We start from the raw sequence: 27,508 nt of genomic DNA on the forward strand, positions 1-27,508 counted from the left end.
TCAGTCATCAATGAGAACCCTTGTCTTTTCAGTTTTTCACAGAAGGATAGGAGAAGGCATTCGCTGTCATATTTGGCTCCTAGTTTTGCCATCTGCAGGAGATTGGTCCTCACTGAGCTTCCTAAGTGTTCACAAAAGTACCTCAGACCCAGATGGACACCCAAGACCATCCTGCTTGGGAATCTGATTGCCAATTTTAGCCCGAGATAAAAAACCAAATACAACAAGACAGTCTGTGAGGGTGTGAAACTATTAGTCACTCAGCCGTGTCCAACCCCTTGCCACCCCATGGACTGCAGCCCACCAGGCTCCTCCGTCCATGGAATTCTCCAGGCAAGAAGACTGGAGAGGGTTGCCATTTCCTCCTCCAACAAGGGTGTGAGGAAGTGAGCAAAGAATTCATTCTAGACTGAACAGAACTCTTCTGTCGCCCAACACCCTCGCTGGACAGGCAACCTGAAGTCGCCTTGAACCTGGGGTCAGAGCCCTGGCCCAAAGCTGCCGCCCCGCAGAGAGGGGTGGGAGACGGAGGGGAGGAGCTGGGGGGCAGAGCAGAAGTGTTTTGGGGAACTGCGGCCGCAGGGGCAGTATCTGATGCACTTCCTCTCTCCCCACACTCCGCCCCACTTGCCCTCTTTCTCCTCTTTCCTTTTCTCTCACAGCACTGACTGCTCTGTCAGTTGCCGAAAGGTGGGGACACTTCCTGCCGCCTTTGCAACACCGAGAAGTCGTCTTAGGGAGCCTGAGCCCCAGTCTGAGCTCCAGCCCAGGAAAGTGAAGGCGGGCTGGGGAGAAGGGGCTTGCCGTCTCCCGGGTCTCCAGGCAGCCCCCCCGGTTTGCACCTGACCATGTCCCTGGCCGAGGCCATCAGCCTCTGGAATGAAGGGGTGCTGGCAGCCGACAAGAAGGACTGGAAGGGAGCCCTGGACGCCTTCACCGGGGTACAGGACCCCCACTCCAGGATCTGCTTCAATGTGGGCTGCATGCACACGATTCTGGGGAACCTGCCGGAGGCGGAGAAGGTGAGTGGGGGTGTCTCTGCCCCCTCCTCCCCCGGGGGCCTTTGTATTAACTGGTTCTCAGCCCGGGCTGCGCCTTAGAACGCTCTCAGGAGCTTCAGAAGAACAAAGGCTGCCCCGGCCCCACCTACCCCCGGAAATTCTGATTCAATTGGCCTGCGGAGCAGCCTGGGCGGCCACCACTTTGAAAAGCTCCCTAGGTGGTTCTAACAGGCAGCCCCGCTGGAAACTGTTCGCTGTGGGTTTTGTTCTCCTTTATTCTCCATCGATTACATTCAAATCATCTGGAAACTTTCCTTAACACCTTTTTGAAAGCCTGCCCGCCCCCCTGCCCCCAGTTATGTTTTCCTTTATTGACTGCGAGCCACAGAATCTCTGTCTAAACTGCTTAACGTCCGATTTCCAAGAACCTCTTTTGGCTTTCTAAGACCTTCCTGTGAGTGAGCTTTGCTTGCCCAAGAAAATCAAGAGGAGGCACTTAAGAAAAATAGGTTTCCCCTCAAGTGACAATTCTGATCCATTATGTGGAGCACTCCACAAAGGAGTCTGAGGCTGGTGGAAGGAATGCAGACAGGGATTGATTAATGATGTCTGCTGAGGACAGGTGGTGTTCAGTCTGACTCTTTGAGACCACATGGACTACAGCACACCCAGCTTCCCTGTCCTTCGCCATCTCCAGGAGCTTGCTCAAACTCACGTTCATTGAGTCGGTGATGCCATCCAACCATCTCATCTCTGTCATTCCCTTCTCCTGCCTTCTGTCTTTCCCAGCATCAAGGTCTTTTCCAAGGTCTTTTCTTCAGCTTCAGCATCAGTCCTTCCAATGAATTTTCAGGGTTGATTTCCTTTAGGATTGACTTGTTTGATATCCTTGCCGTCCAAGGGACTCTTAGAGACTTTTCTAGCACCACAGTTCAGAAGCATGGATTCTTCAGCGCTCAGCCTTCTTTATGGTCCAGCTCTCACATCCATACATGACTCCTGGAAAAACCATAGCTTTAACTATACGGACCTTTGTCGGCAAAGTAGCGTCTCTGCTTTTTAATATGATGTCTAGGTTTGTCATAGCTTTTCTTCCAAGGAGCAAGTGTCTTTTAATTTCATGGCTGCAGTCACCATCTGCAGTGATTTTAGGACAGGTGTGGACTGTCATATTTCTCCACTGTTTTTCTCTCTCTCTCATATTCCCTACTATGGGGTTGAGCATTCCCAACAATCACTTTTTCATATTGGTCACGGTAAGCTGGAAAGGGTATGACTTTTGTATCAAACCCCAGCTCTGCCTCTCTCTGGGCTTTTTGGTCTTGGGAAGTCACAGAGTTCAGGCTTTCAGCTTCTGGAGAGGTTAAGCGTCTTGAAATAAGTGAAGCATGAACTATTTTTTTAAGTTAGTTTTTATTGGAGTATAGTTGATTTACAATGTTGTGTTAGTTTCAGGTATACAGTGATGTAAATCAGTTACACATGTGTATATACATATATATATACACCCATTCTTTTTAGGTTCTTTTCCCATATAGGAGGCATAGACTATTCAAGTACTGTATAACTTCACACCACTGTGTAAATTTTAGTCCTTATTTTTACCTTTCACTGCAAGTCTTTGCAAGGTGGTGTGGCTAGATGACTGACTCCCCAGCACCTTGAAGGGGACCCCCACAGCCATCCTCACCCTGGCAAAGAGGGAGAAAGAGAAGCTTTGTGGAATACCCGCACAGCCTCAGGCTGCAGAGTGGGCAGATGGGAGGACCCTCTGTGTCTCATTGGAGGGAAAACAGTGGCCCCCACCTCCTCTGGGGGTGGGGGGCTGTCAGGGACTGAGCAAACAGAACCACAGATCCCAGGGGCTGTTGGAAACAAAGTGCACATTGTCGGGAGGAGAGGTTGTCAGTGCCAGACAGAGGGCGTGAGTGCAGCTCGGCCAGCAGGGTATGTTGACTCCAGCCTCCTGGGCGAGGCTGTGGCGCCCTGCTCACCTCCCAGCTGGCCCACTCCCGTGTCCCTCCTTCCTCCCCCTGCTCTAGGCTTCACTTTGCTTTCTTCTGCTCTGGCATCTCATTCTTGCTGCCTTTCTTTGGTTTTATGCTTGAGTCCTTGCTCCTGGCATTTTAAATGCATTATTATTGTTATTATTTTAATCATATGAGATTTCAAAACAGTGAACAAAATGGCAATAGGAACACACAGATCGATAATGATCTTAATTGTGTAATATCCCTATAATAAATTTATAAGATAAATGTATGCTGTAGATAACATTTTAATTAGGTTGTATTCAAATGTGATGACTTTTATTAATCCTGTTAGTAATCATGAAAGGGAGATATGCATATCCCCATTTTACGGAGGAGAAAACTAAAGTTCAAGGAGATTGGGCAACCTGTCTCATGTCATGCCGCTAGGAAGTGACAGCACCAACTACTCTGACCCCTAAGCCTCTTGTCATCTCCAAGACATCAACGGTTTTCAAGACCCTGCCTGCCTGCCTCACCCACTGGCTCATCTCACACCTATTTACCACCTGACTGTTCTTTCTGCAGGCCTTCACCAAAAGCATTAACCGAGACAAGCACTTGGCAGTGTCCTACTTCCAGCGAGGGATGCTCTATTACCAGATGGAGAAGTAAGTGGTCCAGTGTTGCACAAACTGGGGAAGCGTGCAGAGAAACCCAGAGTGGGTCTTGATGCTGCCAGACTTGGTGTTTGAGACGTGTCTACTCAGCCTCTGTGGGGAAGCATCACTGGGCTTTCTCTGGGCAGTTACGCAATCAGTCAGCACGAGGCAGAAGCCCTCTCTGGGGAGGAAAGGCAGGCCTGCTGCCCAGCTACAGCTCACCATAAGGCTTCATAACCCTAATCACAGGCTAGGGATGGCACCCCACTGTTTCCTGGGCGGTTCTGGTTGTAAATACTGCAGCCAGCACGGGAGCACCCATGGTTGTCTACTACTGTGAGGTATTGAGCTCTCACACAATGACAATGATCAGAAAACCACATCAGAACCTTTTTTTAGGACTCTGCACTCTTTCTGCTGAGGGCCTGGGTTCAATCCCAGGTCAGAAAACTAAGATCCCACAGACCACATGGGCGTGGCCAATAAATAAATAAATAAAATCTTCCTAGGTGATTGACTTAGATCTGGTTTAGCAAAAAAAATACATTCTTGCAGAATGTATTTTCCAAAACCCAGCTTAATGCATTCAATGAGGTATAATTCAGCCACTAAAATGAGAACATAAACAATTAATATTGTATGTACCAGGAAACATTAATACAGATGAGTCCTGTTTGTCTTACTATAGACAGAAGTTCACAATAGATACTAAATTTAAAACAGATTTCAGATAGTATCGAACAATCCCATTACTGTTTGGCAGAATAGTCTGAAAGGCCATAGACCAAACTGTTTCCAGCAGTCCTCCCCAGTTGGTGAAATTATAGAGATTTCCATCTTCTTCTGTCAGCCTTTCTGTATTTTTGCTGTGTTTATGCTGCTGCTGCTCAGTCACTTCAGTCGTGTCCGACTCTGTGTGACCCCATAGACAGAAGCCCACCAGGCTCCCCCATCCCTGGGATTCTCCAGGCAAGAACACTGGAGTGGGTTGCCATTTCCTTCTCCAATGTGTGAAAGTGAAAAGGAAAAGTGAAGTCGCTCAGTCGTGTCCAACCCTTAGCGACCCCACGGACTGCAGCCTACCAGGCTCCTCTATCCATGGGATTTTCAAGCCACTGGAGTGGCTTGCCATTGCCTTCTCCGAAGTCAACAGGAAATGATTAGTAAAAAGACAAATAGAAAATGAAAGTTAATCTCGAGTCCCACACCCCTCCCCCAAATGCCCTAAAAACATACAAATAACAAAGAAAATATATTCTAAGCATTCATTTAAAATGTAGGGGGTGACTAACTGACCCTTCGTAGAAATAGTTCCCTGAGTGCACAGGTTCCAGAGCAGGCTAAGGAAGAACGTTCAAACAGTAACGTGTTAGCAGGGGCGTGGTGTGTGTGTGTGTGCGTGTGTGCACACAACAGGTGAGGCAGGGCGTTCTTGGGATGGGGGGGGGTGTGCTGGGGAAGGGGTAGGCCGGGCTCTGCTCTGATCCTCTGGAACCCTGAAAGGCTTTGCTCCTCGGGTTTGGTCAGAAACCAAGCCTGCCGGGCCACCGTGCAGAGCCGTTGCCGTGGCAACTACCAGCCGCTCCGAGGACTTCTGGGATGGAGATGCGGTCACTTACCTGAATGAGTTAAGAGCAGGAGTGAGGACCCCCAAAAGAAGAGCCGTGGACACAGGCAGTCTGGGAAGGGAAGGCCTTAAATGGAGAGAAGACACCCAGGCCTTTCCTTTCAGTGGCATCGTGCCTCTGTCTCCCTTCTTAACCCTCTTCTCCTTCTCAGTCCCCTTTCCCTCATCCCCACCAGCCTCAGGATGCATAGGACCTGAGGGCAGGTCTGAGCACAAATCCTCTAGTAGATCTCTAGAAGGACAAACTCTCAGGCCATCCTTGAATCAGCTCTAACAGCCTTAAATGAGGAGACGGATGGCAAAGACAGGAGGCTCCCAGAAGACATTTCTCTATGAAATGCCCAGAAATCCCAGAACCTGAAAGCCTCATGTTTTGAGTGAGTCAAAAAGATCTTAGTAAGATCCAGGAATCAGATTCAAGATTCAATTAGTCTGTGACTGGTGATCATTAAATCTAAGAGAGAAATCTATCAAATTTTATCTTTAATTCAACAACTACTTATTGAGAAAATAACAAAAATGAGACACGAGTCTGGATCCTGAGCTGCCTTTTTTTTTTTCTTTTGCTCAATCCATAGGCGTTGGTGTCCTCCCCTCCACAAGACTCAGCTCTGTTTAAAAGTTTTTTAAATTATTTTAATTTCTCTTTGGCTGTGCTGGGTCTTTGTTGCTGCACGCAGACTTTCTCTGATTGCGGCGAGCAGGGGCTACCCTTCATTGCAGTTTGTGGGCTTCTCATTGCGGTGGCTTCTTTTGTTGTGGAGAACGGGCTCTAGGGCACGCGGGCTTCAGGAGTTGTGGCTTCTGAGCTTGAGAGCACAGGCTCAGTAGTTGTTACACAGGGGCTTCGTTGCCCCTCAGCATGTGGGATTTTCCTGGACCTGGGATCAAACCTGTGTCCCCTGCATTGGCCAGTGGATACTTAACCACTAGACCACCAGGAAAGTCCAAGGTTCAGCTCTTGATCCTTTGTCCTTTTTTCACTGGTTGTTAAATAGCAAAATATATGGGCAATCTTCCCAGAAAAACACATACAAGCACATACCTAATTTTATGTGCAATTTCAGGGGGTTTAGTGTCCCCTGAAAATCATACAAGAACCCTCTCCCTCCCTTCCAGCACCGTGCTGGTTTAGACCTCATTTTTTTTTACCAGGACTGTTGAACCAGGGCTTCCAAACTGATTCCGTAGCCACCACTCTTGCCTGCTCCAATGATATCCTAGAACGATCTTTTTTAAAAAAGAAATGTCATCTGCTGAAGAGCCTCCAGTGGATCCCAGGATAAAGAGGAGCTTCCCTTGCCTGTTGCTCTTTGGTTGGACAGTTTGCTCAGCCACTGTCTGCTCAGTCACATCCTCCAGTGTCTGCCCCAGGCACACCCACCCAGGTGACCACTCTCTTTTGTGCTTCCTTTAATCACAGCTGTCTCTCCGATGACAGATCCTTGCCTGTCTATTTGTCTCCTCCCCTACTCATGAGGGAAGAATCCTTATTCACTTTTGTATTTCAGTATCTAGTACAGTATTAATAAATGCTTTTGGGAGTAAATAAACAAGGGGGTGAAATATAGCCTCTGCTTCTAGGAACTTAGAGGGTTTCCCTGGTGGCTCAGATGGTAAGGAATCTGCCTGCGATGCAGGAAACCTGGGTTCAATCCCTGGGTCAGGAAGATCCCCTGAAGCGGAGGGCATGGCAACCTACTCCAGTATTCTGGCCTGGAGAATTTCGTGGACTGAGGAGCCTGGCAGGCTACAGTCCATGGGGTTGCAAAGAATCGGACATGACTGAGCAACTAACACTTCACACTTTCAAGGAACTTATGTATTAAAAAGGGGAAGCAGGTCACAAACACTAGAACTATTACGCAGGGCAGAATGGGGCAAGTGCTATGGGGCATGTTTTTAGATAAGTGCCTATGAGGACCTAGAACTATCGCTTCTCCGTAATGGGTTAGGATGACCTTCAGATTACTACAGGGTTTGTCTTAAGGTGCTAATGTGATGGGTGCTTCTTCTCTCAGTTTTTCCCACTTTCAGATGTTGTTGGGTTGCTCCTCTGTCATTATAAATTTCCACCAGAATAAAGTTAGAGTTGTTCTGCCCAGGCAAGTCAGGTCTGAGGGATGTCTCATCTCTCTAACCCCCACCTTGTCATCCAAAAGGAGATGGGATCTCAAGGTACCTTTCAGATCCCAACCTTATAAGTCTTGCATGTGTACTTGCTCAGTCGTGTCAGATCCTTTGTGACCCTGTGGACTGTAGCCCACTGTAAGCTCCTCTCTACATGGGATTGGATTGGATGTGGGTTGCCATTTCCTACTCCAGGGAATCTTCCCGACCCAGGGATTGAACCAGCGGCTACCTGCATTGCAGGCAGATTCTTTACCATCTGAGTCACCTGGGCAGCCCGTGATACATTTTAGGGCCCTGAAAATACGGCCAGACCCTTTAGATGGAGCTGCACAAAGAGGCAACGCAGCAAAGTCTTTTCCCTGACTTCTGAAATGGGCAAGGGCATGGCCCCAGGCCCTGGCATGGAGGTGTGTGAGGCTTCAGCTCCTTTTAGCCAGCTCAGTCTCTCTCCATTACCCGAGTGTGGACTGCAGGATTCTAGTCTACAGGCGGGCACTGGCAGTGCAGGAGTAATTGGGAACTTCAGTGGTTACTAAGGGAAAAACCTTTCCAGGGAGTGTTACAGAAATGAGGATAATAAACCCTCTCTGTCTCAGAGCTGGGGAGAAGCATTAGCCAGTCGGCAGTTGCGCTGGTGAGCTGAGAAGACAGCAGGTAGGGTAAATTTCAGGTGTGTGCTCCAGTCCTGCCCAGCAGAACCAGGGGAAGGTGACAGCTCCTTGGCCTCGCGGGGTACACTGCGGGCTCCAAATGGCATGGAACAAACCTCCTGCAGGAGGGCTGGAAAGAGCCAAGGGCTGTGCTGCCTGCCTCCCAGCGCAGGGGACTGAAGGCTATTTTGGATTTCTCATACCGAGCTTTTTCAGACCCTGGTCAGCAGGAAGCAGAGCTGTGCATCAGAGCACACGCCCCAGGGGAGCTGCTCTGGGTAAACAAGGCGGCTAAGGAGAGGCCTTCAGGGTGATGCTGTCAAAGACGTTTAAAAACAGACACCTCGCAGGAGTGTTTTAAACACAAAGCAAGCCTTCTGGATAACATCAGTCCTTTCTTTCTCCATCCTACTGGGCCCAGATCTTTAGCTATCTTGCTGGGCAGAATCAGGAGGAGGAGTTAGGCTGACTCAATCCCAGGTAGACCCAGGCGGTCTTACTTCACAGCTGAAACTCATCTGCTGAGGGAGGCAGGCACACGGGCAGGTGACCGCAGACGGAGCCTCATGGGCTCTCCAAGGACCTTCCGTGCACGCACAAACAGGCAGTGGAACACAATGGAAATCCCATCTGCCCAGGAAACAGGACTCCTGTGTTTCTGCCTCCCGCCCGCCTTCTTGGCTCAGTGAATCAGAGCTAGTCATTGGCCATGTTCCAGCTTAGAAGGCACAGGAACGCTTCCCCTCTCCCCCTTCAAGGAAATGCCTAAAAGGGTGTGTAAATGACTTCAGATGCTTAAGGAATGGCCTGAACGCTTGTGAAAGTTTTGGTGTCCCAGACAGTAAAGAATCTGCCTGCAATGTGGGAGACCTGTGTTCGATCCCTGGGTCGGGAAGATCCCCTGGAGAAGGAAATGGCTACCCACACCAGTATTCTCGCCTGGAAAATCCCATGGACTGAGGAGCCTGGCAAGCTACAGTCCATGGGGTTGCAAAGAGTTGGACAGGACTGAGCAACTTCACTTATTAACAAAGATATATTAGAGGAAGCCATCCTTCTGTTTCCAACCCAGGCTGTCTGCTCCTGTCACTCCTGCAGCCCCTGTGGCTGTGGGAGTCACTTCCAACCAAATGATGACAGAATGTCCAGCTTTCCCTGGCCACCCTGGTACCTCTTAGCCAGGCCGCCCTCCTGGTCAGCTCCCAGTTTCCCTGACATGAGCGTTCTGGCTTCTACAGCCATGTATTTTTTAAAAATGTTTAATTTATTTATTTGTCTGCACTGGGTCCCACTTGCAGGATGTGGGATCTTTGATCTTCATTATGGCATGTGGGATCTTTAGTTGTGGCAAGTGGGATCTAGTTCCCTGACCAGGGGTCAAACTCCAGCCCCCTGCATCGGGAGCATGGAGTCTTAGCCACAGGACCACCAGGGAAATCCCAACAGCTGTGTATTTTGATCTCCTGACAACAGTTCATACAGTATATAGTATTAAGTAGGCATGTAATAAGGGCTTCCCAGGTGACACTAGTGGTAAAGAATCCACCTGCCAATCCAGGAGACATAAGAGACGCGGGTTCCATGCCTGGGTCGGGAAGATTCCCTGGAGGAGGGCACAGCAGTTCACTCCAATATACTTGCCTGGAGAAACCCCATGGACAGAGGAGCCTGGCAGGCTACAGTCTGAGGGGTCTCACAGAGTAGGACACGACTGAAGTGACTGAGCATACACACACACAAGCATGTAATAGAAGATTGGTATGTGAATTTGGTTGCCGGTTTTAGAGCTGGAAATATATGTATATAAATAATAATAGGAAATTACTGTGTGTGCCAGGCACCGTCCTAAGCACCTGAATAGTTTGTGCTATTATGCTCTAATACTGAAGATGAGGAAAGAGAGGAATTAAGTAACTTGCTTCTTGCAAAGAGTCGGACATGATTGCGTGACTAAGCACACAGCACACCCCTTTGTCACTAGCTAGTAAGGGGCAGAAGCAGGACTCCAGTCCATGCGGGTTTGACTTCAGAAATTAGACCCAGGACCGCATACTAGCAAGTGCCTGATGTGCTATGCTCCCTGAATATAATACATCCCTTGCACACAATGCACTCCTTATAATATCCGTGTGGAGTGAGGCCAGGGAGGCAGTTTGCCAGGGTCTCCCAGTTGGTGGCAGGGCTGGTGGACCTGATCCCAGTCCCTTGGCCTCTGTCCTCAGGCACCTTCATTACCCACACCACCTCTCAAGGGTCCCCACCAGCCTGTGTTCACATTCCAGGCTTGTCTCCAAGAGAAGCCACAAGTGGCAGCTCTGGGTCAGAGAATGGCCATGGGACTTTTGGTTTAGTTACCCAGTGGGAGCCACACAGACAGGCAAATTTGTTCCTGCCAGACCGGGGGCTGGGCTGGGGCTGGGGGTAGCTTGATTTTTGCTGCTTCTATCCCCTGCTGCCCAGCAATGGCTCCCTCCCACCAGGGCCTCTGTGTTATCAGAGGCAGGCCAAGCGGGCCTGGCCTTAGGTCCTGCCCACACCCCGATGGGCACTATTGGTGTAGTCAGCCCTATTCTCTGCTACCAATCCAATGACAGCAGTCCTGATCCACCTCAAGCTAGTCAGCACAACGCCAACCTGATGGAGCTGAAGGCCAGTGCCAGAAGCAGGGTTAGAGATGCTCTCTGGGAACTTCCTTGGTGGTCCAGAGGTTAAGAGTCTGCCTGGCCGTGCAAGGGATGCTGGTTCGATCCTGAGTCTGGGAAGATCCCATGTGCCATGGGGCAACTAAACCCATGTGTCACAGCTCCTGAGCCCATGCTCTAGAGCCTGAGAGCTGCAGCTACTGAAACCTGCATTCCTGTAGCCGGTGTTCCATGACAAGAGAAGCCACTGCAAGGAGAAGCCTGTGCACTGCAGCTAGAGAGTAGCTCTGACTCGTTGCAACTAGAGAAAGCCCGTGTGCAGCAACAAAGACCCAGCACAGCCAAAAATTAAATACACAAAAATCTAAAACATTTTTATTCTTCACTATTTACCAAGAAAGGAAAAAAGCGCTCTCTGGCATAAGTGATGGTTTGTCTTTTTTCCTAAATTATGTGGAAGAAGAGGGAGGGAACAGGCGCAGACCAAGAGCTAAGAACTCAAAAGAAGCTGAAGGAGAAGGCTCTGGGCAGGAGGGTGACATCAGTGGCCTTGAGGAAGGGCCCCTGGGAGCTGCGTCAGGCTGGCCTGGCTGCTTGGTGGGAATGAATCAGCTCCACAGAGACATGGGGGCCGGCAGGTGCTGCTCTGCTTGGAGCTCTCTGGGGAGATCGAGGCTCTTTCAGAAAGTGACAAGCTGGTGGTCAGAAAGGTGGGGGCTGTGTGCAGTCAGCAAAGACAGAGATCTCTGTGGCGGCCTGAGACTGCAAGGCCTGCTGTGTTGCTGGGATGCACAACTCCAGGGGCGCTGCTCACACCAAGTTCTACAGAATCCTGGGGTCAACGTTGGCGAAAAACTAGAGCAGGTCAGAAAGGATTGAAAAGACTTCTTGTCCCAGGGACACAGATGGAAGAAAGGAAACACACCCACTTCATTCTTTTTTTCCTTCTTTCCCTGCACTGGCTTCTTTCCTGCAGATATGATTCCGCCATTAAAGACCTTAAGGAGGCCTTGACTCAGCTTCGAGGGAACCAGCTGATCGACTACAAGATCCTGGGGCTACAGTTCAAGCTGTTTGCCTGTGAGGTGAGGAGCGGAGGACACTACCTGGGGAGTGGTGGGCTGTGGCCGAGGGGAAGCTGACAGCTCAGATGCACAGCCATCTGTTGACATTTCTAGGAGCCCGAAGAAGGCCTTTTGCCTCCCCTCCCTTGGGACTCAGATTTACCCTTAAGAAAAAACTCAGAACCATTGCTTGGAGCTCCTAATGGAGTCTTCAGTTACCTGAATGCATGGATTTTGTTAACATGAGGCTCAAAGGACCATGTAGAAATGAGTTTGCTAGATTCCCTGAAGGGAGACTTGACTGGACATGAGTGTGTTGGTCTGTGAAAGTATTTGTGGGTATGTGTGTTAGTTGCTCAGTCATGTCTGACTCTTTGCAACCCCATGGACTGTAGCTCACCAGGCTCCTCAGTCCATGGGATTCTCCAGGCAAGAACATTGGAGTGGGTTGCCATTCCCTTCTCCAGGGAATCTTCCCAAGCCAGGGATTGAACCCAGGTCTCCCTCATTGCACGCAGAGTGTTAACCATCTGAGCCACCAGGGAAGCCCAAAAATATTCATAATAATTTGCATGATTCAGGTTGACAGGGTGTTTTCTCAGCATTATAGTAACAAATCTGAAAGCACAGAGGTCTCTGCCCTAGTGAGGCTTCCTTTGCAGAAAAAACAAAGCAAATCAAAAGACAACAACAAAACAAAGAAACAAAATCACAGGTTCACTCTCCATGCAGAAACTGCTTTACCCTGGGGCTCGGTTCCAAAGTTCACACACTTTGTGATGAATGGTGTGGCCTCATGTACTTGGTTGATACTCAAAGAAAGAGTGAGGATCATTTAGCACCAACCTGTACCCTCCTGGTCAAAGAACAGCTCAGAGCACACAGTTAGGAAAGGTCTCCACAGAAGGGTAACATGTTCTGTATCACCAAGATGGAGACGCATGACTGGCTTTGACTTTACAGGTTCATGTACTTTTCCAGCCAACCCTCCCCACTCTCATCCGTTCCGTTCCGTTTCCGTTCCATCGCTCAGTCGTGTCCGACTCTATGTGACCCCGTGGACTGTGGCCTACCAGGCTTCTCCGTCCATGGGATTCTCCAGGCAAGAATACTGGAGTGGGTTACCGGTTCCTTCTCCAGGGGATCTTCCCTACCCAGGGATCGAACCCAGGTCTCCCGCATTGGAGGCAGACGCTTTTAACCTCTGAGCCACCAGGGAAGCCCATACTAAACCCCTAATATACACCAGTAACTTTAAAACTGAAATCCCTGCAAATATAGATTTTTACTTTGCAGAATCAGTGAAAAAAAGCCCCCTTGCTTGAGTTTCTCAGGCAGAAGAAGCCCAGTGTTCCCAGGGTCACTCAGGACTAATAATAGAGTCCACAGCTGCCTGCGCCCCTGGGGACATGTGTCTCCATCCAGCCCCGCCGCAGGATAGCAACTTCAGTTCTCCTTGTCTAGGGAAATGAGGCTTTTTGGTGGGCTGGTGTTTGGCCAGCTTCCAGCGTGCAGTCTCTCAACTATGGTCCTTTGATGTGTTGGACCAGTTCATTCTTTGTTCTGGGGACTGGCCTGTGCCTCGTAGGATGTTGAGCTACATCCCTGACTTCTACTTACTAGATTCTTGTAGCAACCCATTCCCAGGGTGACAATCGAAAATATCTCTAGACATTGCGGATCACACCTGATTGAGAATTACTTACACTGATTAAAGGGTTGAGGGACCAAGAAGATCTAGAGAAAGCATCCTGGAATAGTGGCATCAAAGCAGAACTCCATGGGAGGAGTGTTCCCCCTGTAGCTGGAGTTGAAATGACCCAGGGGGCAGGAAATACTGACTGTGCAGGCCTCCCTGCCAGGGAGGCTGGACTTTTCAGTGTCCCATTTGCCACCTGGGACACTTCAGTCACTTCCCTAATTATAAGACCACCCCCCCCTTCCCACCAGAATTCTGAGAAATCATACCAGAAAAGAGCCTCAGGCTTTTCCCAGTCATGGAGTCATGAAAACCTATTGCTAGAGAGGGTCTTAAGAGTAGGTGTCTGAGAACCAAGCAGGAAGTTTTAAAAGGCCTTAAGGTCTCCTTTCTTCCTGCACACATGTTCATGGGGGTGGATCAGGCCAGTGAAGCATGTTTGCAGGCGGCAACAGCTCACTGAGGCTCAAAAATAGCCCAGGAAGGAGTCTAGATCTCCACTTCTGGGCCTGGGGTCCCCGTCGTTCAGCACCAGCCAACTAACTCTATGGGAGAACCAGCCCTGCCACCACCCATGTTGTAGTTCAGTTGCTCGGTCATGTCTGACTCTTTATGACCCCATGGACTGCAGCACGCCAGGCTTCCCTGTCCTTCACTATCCCCCAGAGTTTGCTCAAGATAATGTCCATTGAGTTGGTGATGCCATCCAACCATCTCATCCTCTGTCACCCCCTTCACCTCCTGCTCTTGATCTTTTCCAGCATCAGGGTCTTTTCTGATGATCCAATGAGTCAGCTCTTTGAATCAGGTGTCAAGGTATTAGAGCTTCAGCTTCTGCATCAATTCTTCCAATCAATCTTCAGGGTTGATTTCCTTTAGGATTGACTGGTTTGATCTCCTTGCTGTCCAAGGGACTCTCAAGAGACTTTTCTAGCACCACAGTTTGAAAGCATTAATTCTTCAGTGTTCAGCCTTCTTTATGGTCCAACTCTCGCATCCATACTTGCCTTAATAAACCGTCCTCTTCTATTCTGGATGAGGCCCGGGGCCAATCACAGTGTAGGTGGCAGACTGGTATTGAAAAGTGTAATCGTTTTCCACTGTGTGTTAGTCGCTCAGTCGTGTCTGACTCTCTGCAACCCCATAGACTGTAGTCCGCTAGGGATTCTCCAGGCAGGAATACTGGAATGGGTTGCTATTTCCTCCTCCAGTTTTCCACTGCTGAATACCACATTGCTCTAAAACAGAGTGGCTTAAAACAATCTGGGCTTCCCTGTTGACTCAGCTGGTAAACAATCTGCCTGCAATGCAGGAGACCTGGGTTCTATCCCTGAGTTGGAAAGATCCTCTGGAGAAGGGGATGGCTATCCACTCCAGTATTCTGCCCTGGAGAATTCCAGGACTATTGTCCATGGTGTCGCAAAGAGTTAGACATGACTGAGTAACTTTCACTTAAAACAATTCTCTCATTCTTTCTGGCATCAGGAATCCAAGTTTGGCTGGGTGGTCCTGGCTCAGAGGCCCTCAGGAGGTTGCAGTAGGTATGTTGGTAGGGGTGCCATCATCTGAAAGCCTGACCAGGGCCGAAGGATCTACTTCCAAGGTGATGTAGGTACCTGGCGAGTTAGGGTTACTTCTTGGCAGGAGGCTCAGTTCTTCGCCGCTTGAACCTCTCGCTAAGGCTGCCCAAGTCCGGTCATGATATGGTAGCTGGCTTCCCCCAGAGGAAATAATGAGCCAAGAGGAGCCGATACAGAGTGTTGATGTCTTTTATAACTTAGCCTCCAACGTCACATTATGGAAACCTCTCATTTCCTTAATATTCTACTCGCTACCCGCCAGCTCCCTTGGATGTGGAAGGGACTGCACAGGTGGGTGAGTCCCAAGAGGTGAGAATCACTGGTGCTGTCTTGGAAGCTGGTTCCTTCCACTAAAGCAAGGACTTTGGGATCAGAGAGAGAGGGATCAGATCCCAGCCTAACACTTCCTAGTCTTATAAACCTTGGTGAATTCAGTGTCATTTCTGAGCCCCGGGCTCCTCCTTATCTGTAAAGAAAGGCTGAGTACTTACCCTGTACACATTCACTAACACTGTCATTCATTTTTGCATATGTTTATAATGTCTGTTGGGGCTTCCCAGGTGGCTCCGTGGTAAACAATCCACCTGTCAATGGAGGAAATGCAGGTTCGATCCCTGGGTTGGGAAGATCCCCTGGAGGAAGAAACAGCAACCCACTCCAGTATTCTTGTCTGGAGAATCCCATGGACAGAGGCACCTGGCGGGCTATAGTCCATGGGGCCACAAAGAGTTGGACATGACTGAGCATGCACATAATGGCAGCTAGGGTCAGGCAGTAGAGGTCCAAGGGGCCACAAGACAAGGTGTCAGCAGCCAAACGCTCATGGTCACATGTAATGTGAGGTGATTGGGTTAGGAGGAGAAAAGGGCTAGGGAAGGATTCTGGAAGCACAGAAGTGAGGCCCCTACCTTGTATGGTGGTTGTGTGGCTTAGAGATAATGCAGATAAAGTGCATAGTGATGGTCAGTAAATCATAGCAATCAATGATGATGATAAAGACGACAGACAGACCTGATTTCCAGTAGCCCCGAGTTCTTCATAAGTTTAGCTTTCTGACTACAGAGAATCCCCAGATGGTATCAGTCAGCAAACTCAGCCCTGTGGTCGTCCCCCAAACCACATGGGCATTGTCACCCTCCCTGAGAAGGCAGGCAAGACCTCTGTGCTCAGCCTCCCAGCAAGCCCCAAGGTAGTTCCGCAGATAACAGTGATGATAGTAATGAAGAGCTCTAAAGCACCCACCTGTGCCAAACAAACTCAGTGCTTTACATGAATTCTTCATTTCTTATAAAAATCTGGAGGCAGGAAACACTATTATCATCATTTTATAATGAAACCGAGGCCACAGAGTAGAAAATAGCCCTGGGGTCCTTCCACTGCACTGCCTCCGTGCGTTACAGCTTAGAAGGCCAACAATCCCTTCTCCAGCCAGGCCTCAGGCGACCAGCTGTGCCTCCTCTCTGAGACCTTGGAGAACTGCCCACACCCCACCCCAGGGCATCAGGCTGCGACTCCTATCACTTTGACCTGTGAGAAGCCTGCAGCAGCTCCTGGTCACTTAGTCATCCTCCATACATGATGTGAAGAGTCCTAAGAACTGGCTACACTATCATTAAATAGAAGTAAGTTAGGGATTTTCCTGGTGGTCCAGTGGTTGAGACTTTGCCTTCCAATGCAGGGGGCATTGGTTTGATCCCTGGTCGGGGAGCTAAGAGCTCACATGTCTCGAGGCCGAAAAACCCCCAAAACCTTAAACAGAAGCAATGTTGTAACAAACTCAATAGAGGCTTTAAAAACAGTCCATGTAAAAAAAAAAAAAACAACTTAAAAAAGGTAAAGTAAACCCTGCCTGTTAGTTGCCATCTTGATTTCCTTCCACTCCAGGTGAAGTGTTGCCCTGGGTCTTCTTTGGGTCTCTTTCTAGCTCCAGCGAACTCTTGCCCATAGAGTTTCCTCCTGCCCATATGACTACATCTTGTTACTCCTAGGTTCCAGAATGGGTTCTGTGGATGCAGGACGATGCATCTAGAACCCTCTGTCTCTCCATCCCACATCTGTCCAGTCTTTGAGCCTGAGCCCAGGACCAGTGCAGGAACTGGTTTGGGAGGCCACAAACAAATATTTTATCCCCAGCTCCTCAAGGGGCCTTGAACACATCACTGCTCTCCATACCAAAACCACACAACAGCTCCAGCCCACTCTCGACCTACTTAGTTGTTGAAGGAATGCACCCGATGTTGGAGTTTTGCATTACATGATGTTTTCTTCACACCATCCTTGTGTTAGATATAACTCAGGAGCAATATTGATTGTACTGTATTGTAGGTATCTCCAGGAGATCTGGGGAAGGGAGAAAGGTCACCAGGCAACATTCCAGGAGCAAAAAGTACGAGCTCTGCCCTGTCTGGTCCCTAGATTTGGAGCAGCCTCAAGTTTTATGTTGTGGCCTGTGCTTTTCTAGGTGTTATATAACATTGCTTTCATGTACGCCAAGAGGGAGGAATGGAAAAAGGCTGAAGAACATTTAGCGCTGGCTGTGAGCATGAAGTCTGAGCCGAGACATTCCAAAATCGACAGAGCCATGGAAAGCGTTTGGGTGAGTGCGCTGGCGAAGCAGGCAGCGAGAGGGTCTGCTTGGGTTCGGATTTGTTTCTGTGCACACACCAACTGGGAAGCAAAAACGTGGTGCTTTTACCTCCTCTGAGCTCCAGGTAACACTGATCTTGGGGTCTGTTTCCCTGTGGGACCTTGAATGTGGAAGTCTAAGAAGCTGAGGCCTAGAGGAAGACACAGCGGAGCCCTCCTCATGCCCTTCCAAGGGGGCTCTGGTGGGGGTCCGGGGGCAGCACCCAAGGGCAGAGGCTGTGCCCGCTTGCTCACCCCTGGGTTCTCGCAGCCTGGCTCTGGGCCAGACACACGGCAGCTCTCAAGAAAAAATGCATTGATTACAGGAACAAATGATGGGAAGCTGAGTTTGAGCACATGGAGGGATGAAGCTTGTTCTAAATCATATTTTTAAACACCAGGAACAAGGGGGCATAAGTCAGTCTCTACATATCTGTCCATGGCTGCGGACAGCAGCCCCAAGAGAGCATTGTCGTGGGCCTTGCTCGGGTCCTGGGCCACCCATATCAGGAGTGACAGCCCTACTTGAGCCGCAGAGTGGGAGAGGGCAGCCCCTCTAGGAAAAGAGGGTGCTGGGCAATCAGCACCCACAGACGTCTCGGTAAAAGATGACAGTGAAACCGAACGGTCCTCCCTGACACACTAACAAGTCCAGCCCTGCGCGTGGAGAGAAATCGCTCTTGCGAGGTTCTCTCAATGGATCCGCGCATCTGTTCAGTGGGGGACCAGGGTCATCACCCCCATTTTACAGGTAGGAAAAGACTCTGTTCTCTGTGTTTTAGAAACAGAAGCTGTATGAGCCGGTAGTGATCCCTGAGGGCAGGCTCTTTCGGCCGAACGAGAGGCAAGTGGCTCAGCTGGTCAAGAAGGATTACCTAGGCAAGGCCACGGTGAGTGAGGCCGCTTGGTGTCCCGAGTCCCCTCTTGCATGAGCCCTGCGGAGTGAGGGCGAGGGGACCCTGGAGGAAGAGGCGCCTGCCTCTGGTTCTGCCCTGGGGAGGCAGCTTCTAACCTAAGGGTTGACAAGCCCATCCTTAGCCACTCCACTTCTGGACAGTGACCCAGTCCCTGTGAGAACAGATCCAGGGTGTGAGGAAGGAAGGGATCTCGGGGAGAAGCCAGAAGGATGGGCACACAGCGCCGGTGCAGCCCTCACGCCTCCCTGTCTCGATTTCAGGTCGTGGCCTCTGTGGTAGACCAGGACAGCTTCTCAGGGTTTGCCCCGCTGCAGCCACAGGTGAGGTGGTCCTGCCCTTCTCCACGGGTCTGCAGGGCTCTCTGGGAAAGAGCCAACTTGGGCAGAGTGCCTGTGCTGAGCGGCCTCCTTTTCGGGGCTCCTTAGTTGAGCTGTCGGTCTGTGGAGGGTGTCTGCCTGGCCATGCTTGGTCAGGGATCCCACAGCTGGAAGGGGAACAAGATCATATCCTTGGCCGTCATCTCAAGTCCTCAGGAGCCAGCCCTCCATTTCCCCCTCAAATGCCAGCCTTTGCTTCTCTAAAGTTCCAAGAGAGCTCAGCGTGCATCTCTTCCAAAGCCTTGACCATTCTCTCAGAAAACTGAAACACAGCCACTCAAGGCTTTTGCTCCTTGTCCCTTCTCAGACACAGGACACAGGTGGAGCTCTTCTGGCTGCACCCATCGGCCGCACGCAGCAATCCCCTCAGGAACATGGGCGGGGGTCCCCAGGGCGAACCATCTTTTCCCCCAGGCTGGGCTCAGAGACCGGTTCCAAATAGACTAGATGCCAGTGGGTCTGGAATGTGAAGGCGGCGCTTCCTTGTGAAGGGAAGCGGGTAGTGCCAGCTGAGGACAGTTCCAGCTCTGTGGCAACAGAACCATCGTGGGCAGGGGTGTCGGTCCACACGAGCACAGGGTGGGGTTTCTGAGTGTGGTGGTCCCACGGTCCAGTGTGCACATACCTGGTCACTCTGGGGGCTGCGCTGACAGCCTCCCAGGGTCAGAGAGTTGACTGCTGGCTCAGAAGGCGACCAAGGCTGGGGCACCGGAGGCTAAGAGGAGAGCAAGAGAGCCGAGATTCTTTGACCGCCCTCTTCACCAGAGTTGAAGAAAGCCTGGCAGGACTCCCTTGGACTTTGGGGCACCCAGGGAACTCCCAGAGAGGACAGAGCCCGGATAACTGGGTTCCATGATACTCAGGGTAGAACAGGGAACACACTTTAAAAGGAGATTCTCACCTGACCCATGGACCTTGAGTTGATTTTTATTTATTTATTTTTAAAATTTATTATTGGGTTATAATTTACATACCATACAATTCACTTACTTGCACAATTGAATGATCTTGGGTGTATTTACGGAGTTGTGTAACTATCACCACAGGCATAGACGGTTTTTTTTTTGTTTTGGCCACGTGGCATGTGGGATCCAGTTCCCTGACCAGGGATCAAACCCTTGCCCCCTGCATTAGAAGCACGGAGTCTTAGCCACTGGAATGCCAGGGAAGTCCCTTGAGTTGGTTTTTAACTACCCACAGATGTCGTGTGGTAGAGCAGATGCTAATTATAGAGCAGTGCTTTGAGAACCTGTCCTAGGACGGGGACAGAGTTCAAGGGCAGAAGCACCCTCATGATGTCATGTTGCTCTGCGACAGCTAAAACGCCAGAAACCAGGTCTGGTTCAAGATGAATTGCTGTGCTGGCGAAATCTGGGCTCAGGGAGCTGGTGGGAGGTGTTCTTTTCCAGTGTTTAGTCAGGGTACACGACTGCCTTCTCTCTCTCGAGTGTTCTAATTGAGCCAGAAATGCAGTCTTCAACGTTCTGGTCTGGAAGGAGGCTTAAATTACCATTAACCGTCTGTTCTCTCTTCCCTCCTTCCCTTGTCGTCCTGGCCTCCTTTATTTCTCCTGCATGTCCGATAGGCAGCTGAGCCTCCACCCAGGCCGAAAACCCCAGAGATCTTCAGGTAAGTTAGATTTAGACCAAAATGCAGAATATCCAAACTCCCAAGCCTGAACCGAGGGCAACAAAGGGGTGAAGAAGGTGACGCTGCGGTCAGGGTCCAAATCGTGAGGAACGTGGCCTAGCACATCAGGCTCCTCCTGCTTTCAAGGCGAGGGCGGAGTGATGCTGGGAATGGAGCTCTGACTGCAGTGAGGCTGACGGTGGTGACCTGGCTACGGCTGCGGGGGGGCCCTGCGTCCCCACGCCAGCGCTCTCCGAGAGCGAGGGGGGTTGTCGCTGAAGGACCGCAGTGTCTGCGGAACACCACCCTCTGAGGGCAGCACACAGACCTCAGGGCGGAGGAGCGGAGTGTGCCCTCCTCCTGGGAGGAGCCCCCCAAAGGCCAGGCTCCCTGGGGCAGGGAGAGCAGAATGGGAGGCCGCAACGGAGCGTCCTTCCCTGTGTGGGCGCGTTTTTCACTCCCTGTTGGCACATGTTTTGTGAAGAAGGAATAGGAAGGCCTCAAGAAAAAGAAGCGGAGAAGCCAAGGATGACAAAACCTACAGCTTTCTTCGGAGGCATCTCTAAGTGAAGAAGCAAGCCCAGCTTCCCCCAACCCAACTAGGGAAGGTTGTAACAGGAGTGAAGAGAGTGCCAAAGCAGCTAGAAAAAGCAAGGGGCCTCTAAACTCACCCCTAAGCTCCCCATGTGCTGGGGGAGGCCGTCTCCCCTACAGAGACGAATGCAGGGTCTGGAGACAAAAGGAGGGGCCGAAGGGAAGGTAGCAGAGTGGAGGGAAAGGGAACCAGCCTGGAGAGGCCAGTCGGCCGCAGTCACACATTCTGAAGTGGCTCAAATGGGACGCCCCAGAGCAGAGCAGGCCTTGAGGAAACGGTAAAGGGGAGATGACATTACCTAATGCAAAGCAAGGCAGCCTCACATCCCCGCGCCGCCTCCCGGCCCATCTCTCCCACCCTCTGTCCCTCCCCCGTGGACGGCCCCCCGCTGGCTCTAGGGCAGGCATCCCCAACCCCTGGGCCACGAACCGGTTCTAGTCTGTGGCCTGCTAAGGAACTGGGCCGTACTGTAGGAGGTGAGTGGCAGGAGTGAGTGAAGCGTCATCTGTATTTACAGCTGCTCCCGTCACTCAAATTACCACCTGAGCTCTGCCTCCTGTCAGGTGAGCAGCGGCATTAGGTTCTCACAGGAGCTGGAACCCTTACCCTAAAGTCAAGGCGGAATATCCTGAAATTGCCACAAAACAGAAACTCAGTGCACAAGAAACGCAATCATCTCTAAACCATCCCCCGCCCTGGTCCATGGATAAACCCTCTTCCATGAAACCCATCCCTGGTACCAAAAAGGCTGGTGACTGCAGTTCTAGGGGATTGCTCCTCCCCCCTCCCCCACTCACCTCCTCACCCAGCGGGTTTTCACCCGCCTTCTACCTTGCACCCTGGCATTTGATCGGGCCCCGCCCAGACTCGGCCACTGGCCAAGCACAGCTGGGATCCTTCCTCCTCAGAAGGGAAGGGAGGGCAGGGGCTGCAAAGCGTCATCGAATGTTGTGTTTTTTGTTTTTGTTTTTAGCTCTTGTCCCACTGCCTGTGTGTTTACAGAGCACGTTCACATGCAGAGTCCTCTCGGGCCGCCAGATGGGCAACTCCCTGCTCAGGGTCACCCGGGCAGTTAGAGGTGGGAGTGAGGCTCCCAGCTCCGGGTCCATAGTTGCCTACCCACAGCATCGTGGGAGCAGATGTGGTCCAGGCTAGATGGTGGACGAGATCTCGTGTCTTGTGTCTACTCCTCCTCTTCTCCCCACCCCCATCCCACAGGGCCCTGGAAGGGGAAGCCCACCGTGTGTTGTTTGGGTTTGTGCCTGAGACACCAGAGGAGCTGCAGGTCATGCCAGGGAACATCGTCTTTGTCTTGAAGAAGGGCAATGATAACTGGGCTACGGTCATGTTCAACGGGCAGGTATTCAGAAGATGGGGATGGGTGGGTTTATGGGCACAGGATCCTGGCAGCACATGGCAGAGATTTTGGAGGAGCAGCACCTGCTGCCTTATATGCGGGCCAGCTGCCCCCTTCTCTCACGTCCCCCCACGCCTCCCCACGTCTCTGGGTGTCCCGCCCTGTGGCTACTGACGAGTGCATCTTTGTTTCCCCCTTTCCGGCTCCACGATGCTGCGCTGCAGAAGGGGCTTGTTCCCTGCAACTACCTCGAACCAGTTGAGCTGCGGATCCATCCTCAGCAGCAGCCCCAGGTAACGTAATGCCAAGGACTCACCCGTCCCCTTCCCACCCCTGAACCCTGCCACCGACAGACCATGGAGGGGAGAAGACGAGGAAGAGGCACTGCGGACTCACTAGTCCTGAGCCCACCTTGAGTTGGTACCAGCCGCCCAGAGCTGAACCTGGGGATGAAAGAAAAAACCCAGATGTGCTGAGTGGAGGCATCAGCAGGTCCTATTGGGCCCCCAGCTCCGTGATTCCTCCTGGTCAGGGGTGACCTGACGACAGCTACAGCATGTGACGACTTAGGTCTTCCCAGGATGTCTTCTTCACCTGGAAGAACAACATGCTGGCTGGTGAAATCCATTCACCATAGGAAATCTGCTTTAGAGCACTGAATCAGAGCAGACCTTGCCAGCCACTGCTTCTGATGCTGCTGCCACCCCCACCCACCCACCCCGTCTCGATGACCTGCCCTTCTGCCAGGCCTGGGGAGTGGTCTTCGTCGGACCTGTGCAGATGCCCGATGGCAATAGGTCCCGTCTCTCCACACTGTGCAACCAGTTGTCCTCTGCGCGGTTGGCCCTCCCTGGTCAGAGTCACGGTGTCCAGATGACTGGAAAAGTTCTAAATGCCATGGAGATGAGAAGTGGCATGCTTCTTTTGAAGGGGCAAGGTGTAGAGTGAGAGAGTGAGCTTAGACAAGGGTCCTACCCTGCCTCCGGTGGGTTTCCAGTGTGGCATTTGGGGTGATTAGGCAGCAAGGGCTTTGTAGCTGGGGGGTTAGGATTCTTATTTTCTCATTATTATTTCTACTGTGATTGTTTTCACCAGGCCCACTCTGTCTCCCATTGAATCAACACTTTCCTTCAGTTCAGTTCAGTCGCTCAGTCATGTCTGACTCTTTGCAACCCTGTGGACTGTGGTACGCCAGGCTTCCCTGTCCATCATGAACTCCTGGAGTTTACTCAAACTCATATGCATTGAGTCGGTGATGCCATCCAACCATCTCATCCTCTGTCGTCCCCTTCTCCTCCTGCCTTCAATCATTCCCAGCCCTTAGTCTCCACTAAATGTCATCACCACTCCAACTTGTAGGAAGTCATTTGCATCTGGCTCCCTTCCATGGTGGTCTGCAGGATCTCCCCCACTCCTGCCCCTGCCTAAGAACTGTGTCTGCATGAAGGTTCTCACCCTCTCCTCCTGTCCCCTCTAGGAAGAAACCTCCCCGGAGTCTGATATCCCAGCTCCCCCGAGTTCCAGTGCTCCAGGAAGACCCCAGTTGTCACCAGGTTAGTGTCTCTGGAGGACCATCCCGGGATTGGGTGCAGGAGTGCTCCAGGCTGCCTCCCCACGGAGGGTTGCTCTCCCAGCCTGACGGAATCTGGTTTCTTGTTCTCCCAGTTTATGATCACGGGGCCTCATAGCCCCCCCCCCCCCCCCGATGTCACTCACCTACCCCAAACACAGGAAAACAGAAATCCTTCCTGCCTGCCTGCTCCAGAACATTCATGGAGCTTGGGCAAAGGCAGCTGCTTTCTGGCAGGCTCTGAGCATCCCAACTCAATCAGTCATTAAGTAGTGGGACCTTATCCCAGGAGGAAAGGTTCAAGTAATTGCACCTGTTGACCTCAGAGCATGGTGGAGTGGTTCTTTTCAAACGACTGAGGAGCTCTATCTAGAAAAGAAACTCTGCAGAGCCCTGGAGGATGGACAAAGAACCAAGGGGCAGACATGAAAAGGGAGACTCTCCTGATATGTGGAGATGGCTGTCCTGGGAAGTCATGGACTTTTGGTCACTAATGCAGGTTAAGCAGATCCTGAGTAAGTGCTTGGTAGAGAGGCATTGAATAGGTGGTTTGTCCAGATCCTAGATCAATGACTGTCATGCCCACCTGATCATCAGAATCACTTGGGATGCTCCCCACCCCTATTTTTACTTTGAAAATATCAAACCTACAGAAAGGTTGAACGTATGGTACAATATGAATACAGGAATATCTTTCACTTAAATTCAGTAATTGTTATCATTTTGCACCATGTACTTGGGCTGCTTCTCTTGTTAATATAATTTTTTTTTTCTAGTTGTTGAACCACTTGAAACTAAGTTACAGACTCATGACACTTCACCCTACACTTCAGCATCTGTCTCCTAAGAACAAGAATGCTCTTCTGCATAAGCACAATATAATTGTTATATCTAGGATAGTGTTAATATTATTAGATAATATAGATCATATATTTCATATTCAAATTTCTATTATCCGCCAACATCCTTGACAGTTTTCTTTAATTTATATTTTCTGTCTAGGGGCCCATCAAGGATCACATATTAACCTAGGAAGATTTTAAGAATGTAGAATCAAAGGCATTTGATTCTGATTTTTTAGGACTGGAATCAGGCTTAGAAACCTGTTTTTCTAGAAAAAAAAAAAAAAATCCCAAGAGATTCTAATGATCAGCTGGGTTTGAGATCAGTGGTCTTTTTTGAGCATGCACTGCTGTTTCCATGGTGAATAGCGTTATATATACTTTCTTATATAAATTATATGTGTTTAGTCACTCAGTCATGTTTGACTCTTTGCAATCCCATGGACTGTAGCCCACCAGGCTCCTGTGTTCATGGGATTCTCCAGGCAAGAATACTGGAGTGGGTAGCCATTCCCTTCTTGGGTTGGGAAGATCTCATCTTCCCAAGCAGTCCTAACCATAGGATTGAACTTAGATCTCCTGCATTGCAGGCAGATTCTTTACCATCTGAACCACTGGGGAAACCCCATAAATTATATATGTACTGTTATATTAATATATTTTATACATTAGAAAACATATAAAATATAAAGGACAAATAAAAATTAGCAGTTATTTCTTCTTGGGGCCCCTGGCTCATCTCACACTCCCTGATTTTGTTTCGATGGAGCCCACTGCTTTAACTGACCTTTGGGAATCTTGCATGATACCACTACAGCAGCAGAACTTCTATTAACTGTCCTTTGGGGTCTCTCCCTAGCTCCACGGCTGGTGTGGATGTGATGGTCCTTTGATGATTACCTGTATGCTCCCTAGGAGCAGAGACCAGGTTCATTTGTGTGTTCATGGCTTTGCCCTTCACATCTACCCAGTGATTTCCCCCACAGTTTATTAAGGTTAATAACCACCGCACAGGTTAGAGCATATGGAGTTGGGCGCCTGGCTCTAAGCAGTGTCGTCTTGTGTATGGCAGGGGCTGGCCGAAAACGCTCACTCATCATCTTCCTTTGGTTTACTCTCACCTCCATTTAGGTCAGAAAGGAAAAGAAGAGCCCAAGGTAATGTTTTTTTCCTTGTACTATTTCAAGTGGTAGAGAAAGGAAGAGCTTAGGTGGCCCACCTAACCATTTCTACGGGCGGTCTCCTTGGATTGTAGGAAGAGCCCCAAAGGAAGGGGTAGACCAGTTGATACCCGCCCCCCATTTGACAATCTATCCCTCTTCCATGCACACACTGCCTGCTGGCCCATGGCTGGTGGGCCAGGTATCACCCATAGGAATGTTTATCCAAGCATGAGTCGAGCTGGAGGACAGGACTCTGAAGGCCCTCTCATGTTAGTGTGAAACCAGGCACTTCTGGGCCTTTCCCCGCCACGAGGTACTTACTCCCTGGGATCCAGCATGTGGCTCAGAGGAAGCCTCAGGCGCTCACAGATTCCCTCTGCTGGCTCTCCCAGCAGGACAGCAAGCTCAGTGTCCCCAGGTCCTACACACTCAAGGTACATTACAAGTACACGGTGGTCATGGAGACGCAGTTCAGGCTCCCCTACAGCCAGGTCCGGGACATGGTGGCTAAGAAACTGGATCTCCTGCCGGAACACACCAAGCTGAGGTGAGCTGCACACAGGGAGACGTGGGGGAGCCGCCGGGAGCCCGCTGCGGGCCAGAGGATGGGCCCGCCCTGCTGTGCTCTGACTTGCTTCTCCCTCATTACTTCTACCCAGCTACCGTCCTCGGGACAGCAATGAGCTGGTGCCCCTTTCAGAATTCAGCATGAAGGATGCCTGGGCCCAGGTGAAAAACTACTGCCTGACGCTGTGGTGTGAGAACACCGTGGTGAGTGCCCAAGGGCATCTAAGGCTGGATTTCTACGGGCCACTCCCGCCACAGCAGTTGAGCATTCACCCAGCGCCTGCTGGGTGCCTAGCCTTAGGTGTAATGTTGGGAACATGGCAGGTAAACAAGCCGCAGCTCTGGCACCCTCAGCCGGGGTGCGGCCGGGAGAGGTTTTCCCACAAGAGCAGAGCAGGCCCAGGGGCCCACAGAAAGCTTCAGGTCCCTTCCATCTGCTGCCACACCTGAGGTTTAGGCTCGATCAAGCAAGGTTAGAATGAAGTCGCAGCTTGAGACTGAATTCACGGCCATTCTTCATCTTAAGTTTCCGTGGGGAAGGACATTTGGGAGTGAAAAAAAAATAGCGAGCATTTATTTCATGAAGATGACTTGGATAACGACCTTCTACTAACAGCAAACCCCTACTGAGAACTTTCTGTGTGCCAGACACTGTGCTAAGTGCATGCTGTGTATTAATTCTTACAGCCTCCATAACTCTGTGAGGTACGTATTGTGATCCTGTTTTATAATGTAGATAACAAGGCAAAGCAAGGTCCACCTGACCAGCGTTACTCAGAGCCTGCCTATATTCTTGAACAGGGCTCCCATCCCCTGTTAGGAGGCAGGCTGCACAGCA

At 50.6% G+C, this 27,508-nt stretch overlaps 1 protein-coding gene across 2 annotated transcripts in view; it reads left to right on the top strand.

The window, feature by feature from the left end:
* Positions 1-644: 644 nt before the first annotated feature.
* The window catches only part of NCF2 (neutrophil cytosolic factor 2), a 33,259-nt gene continuing 6,395 nt past the window's right edge, over positions 645-27,508 (top strand). Inside the window, exons 1-13 of one of the 2 annotated variants that reach the window (XM_055419124.2) lie at positions 645-1,022; positions 3,560-3,642; positions 11,662-11,770; positions 17,490-17,624; positions 18,436-18,543; positions 18,831-18,890; positions 20,533-20,576; positions 22,390-22,531; positions 22,753-22,821; positions 24,006-24,081; positions 26,072-26,097; positions 26,496-26,650; positions 26,763-26,874. In XM_055419124.2, the coding sequence (XP_055275099.1) occupies positions 849-1,022; positions 3,560-3,642; positions 11,662-11,770; positions 17,490-17,624; positions 18,436-18,543; positions 18,831-18,890; positions 20,533-20,576; positions 22,390-22,531; positions 22,753-22,821; positions 24,006-24,081; positions 26,072-26,097; positions 26,496-26,650; positions 26,763-26,874 (1,293 nt within the window). In that variant the 5' untranslated portion in view covers positions 645-848. The remainder of the gene's footprint in view (positions 1,023-3,559; positions 3,643-11,661; positions 11,771-17,489; positions 17,625-18,435; positions 18,544-18,830; positions 18,891-20,532; positions 20,577-22,389; positions 22,532-22,752; positions 22,822-24,005; positions 24,082-26,071; positions 26,098-26,495; positions 26,651-26,762; positions 26,875-27,508) is intronic. The other variant, XM_055419125.2, reaches the window with a different exon arrangement.

This window comes from Moschus berezovskii, chromosome 17, assembly GCF_049115385.1.
Source record: "Moschus berezovskii isolate FMDL1 chromosome 17, NW_MosBer_1.0, whole genome shotgun sequence".
In the NCBI taxonomy this organism is placed as follows: Eukaryota; Metazoa; Chordata; class Mammalia; order Artiodactyla; family Moschidae; genus Moschus; species Moschus berezovskii.